The 1,655-nt window shown below is 51.7% G+C and overlaps 1 protein-coding gene across 1 annotated transcript; it reads right to left on the minus strand.

Annotated features, from left to right (window-relative positions):
* Nucleotides 1-330: 330 nt before the first annotated feature.
* On the minus strand, nt 331-678 carry LOC136515998 (uncharacterized). The gene has a single exon (XM_066509424.1). It carries the CDS (start codon nt 676-678, stop codon nt 331-333), a length of 348 nt encoding a protein of 115 aa, XP_066365521.1.
* Nucleotides 679-1,655: the final 977 nt, after the last annotated feature.

The following is a 1,655-nucleotide window of genomic DNA, read 5'->3' on the forward strand; positions in this document are numbered from 1 at the left end:
CTCAAGGAGGTAGATGAGCAGTGGTGCTCTCTAGTCGACCGGATCGAGTGCCATCATGGTAATGTCACTGGGCGATGTTGCCATGGAGGCACCAAGGTCAGAGCCCCCGAGCACTCGGTCAGGGTCGGGGCACGTTGGGAGGTTGGAGCCCCTGAGTGCTAGATTGGTGTTGGAGCGTGTCTGGGTCGGATCCTCTCAGATGCGGACAGATGGCTCGTGGAGGTCATTTACAAAGACCCTATCGGTGGGTGGTTCTCTTCTGGCCACTAATTTTGCAAGGAAGTTGGTGGCATCGTTGTCCTTTCAAGGGACATGATGTGGTTTGATCCCTCAGAACTTGTCCTCGAGCTTGCGAACCTCCTGGCAGTACGCCGCCATGAGAGGGATCTTGCAGGAGGACTCCTTCATGACTTGGTCAATGACACAGTCTGAGTCACCACGAACATACAGCCACGTGGTGTCGAGCTCGATGGCAATGTGTAGTCCGTTGATGAGAACCTCGTACTCTGTGGCATTGTTCGAGGCTAAAAAATAGGGATGGATCACGTAGCGGAGCCTGCTCCCATCTGGGGAGATCAAAACCACTCTAGCCCCCAAGCCAGGTGCCATGACTAACCCATTGAAGTACATCATCCAGTACTCGTGGGTGACATTCGGGGTCGAGAGCTGGACTTCCATCCATTCGGCGATGAAGTCGCAAGACCCTAAGATTTAATAGCAATGTAGGGGACATACCTGATGTCATGGCCCATGAGCTTGAGAGCCCACTTAGAGATTCAGCTGGCGGCGTCGCGGTTATGGATGACCTCCCCGAGTGGGTACGAGGTGACAACCATGACATCATGGTCGGTGAAGTAGTGCAGGAGCTTCTAGGTCGCCATTAGCACAGCGTACAGAACCTTCTAAACCTAGGGGTAGCGAACTTTGGCATCGGTGAGTACCTCATCGATGAAGTACACCAGCCATTGGACCTTTAGGGGGTGTCCCAGCTCCTCCCTCTCAACGATGAGGGCGACGCTCACAACGTGGTTGCTTGTCGCGACTTAGAGGAGGAGGGATTCTCCCCATTTAGGAGTGACGAGGATTGGTGCCGACGCCAGTGATGCTTTGAGGCTTTCCAAAGCCTGCTGTGCCTCCTTTGTCTAGACGAATGCATCTGTCTTCTTGAAAAGTTTGTAGAGAGGCATCCCTCGTTCGCCTAGTTAGGAGATGAACCGGCTCAGAATGACCAAACAGTTGGTGAGCCTCTGTGTGCCCTTGATGTTACGTATCAGGCCCATGTTGGAGATGGCCATGATTTTTTCATGGTTGGCTTCGATGCCGCGTTTAGACATGATGTATCCAAGCAGCTTCCCATTTAGGACCCCAAAAACACATTTTTCAGGATTCAATTTGATGCTGAACCTTCGAAGGTTCATGAATGTTGTGGCCAAGTTTGTGATTAGGTCCCTAGTTTGAGCCGTTTTTACCACTATGTCATCTACATAAACGACGATTGTTGGTTTCAGCCGCTCGACCTGATCTGGTTGGTCGGGCGGATCGATTTGGTTGGTGAAGCATCGCTGCATGCACCATTGATAGGTGGCACCAGCGTTCTTCAGACTAAAAGGCATGGTTACATAACAGTACAAACCATACGGGGTGATGAATGAAGT

This window comes from Miscanthus floridulus, chromosome 17 (assembly GCF_019320115.1).
Source record: "Miscanthus floridulus cultivar M001 chromosome 17, ASM1932011v1, whole genome shotgun sequence".
Classification (NCBI taxonomy): domain Eukaryota; kingdom Viridiplantae; phylum Streptophyta; class Magnoliopsida; order Poales; family Poaceae; genus Miscanthus; species Miscanthus floridulus.

Bases quoted from the DNA above. Each gene is read 5' to 3' on its own strand.
- LOC136515998 (XM_066509424.1), bottom strand. From the start codon at position 678: ATGGAAGTCCAGCTCTCGACCCCGAATGTCACCCACGAGTACTGGATG.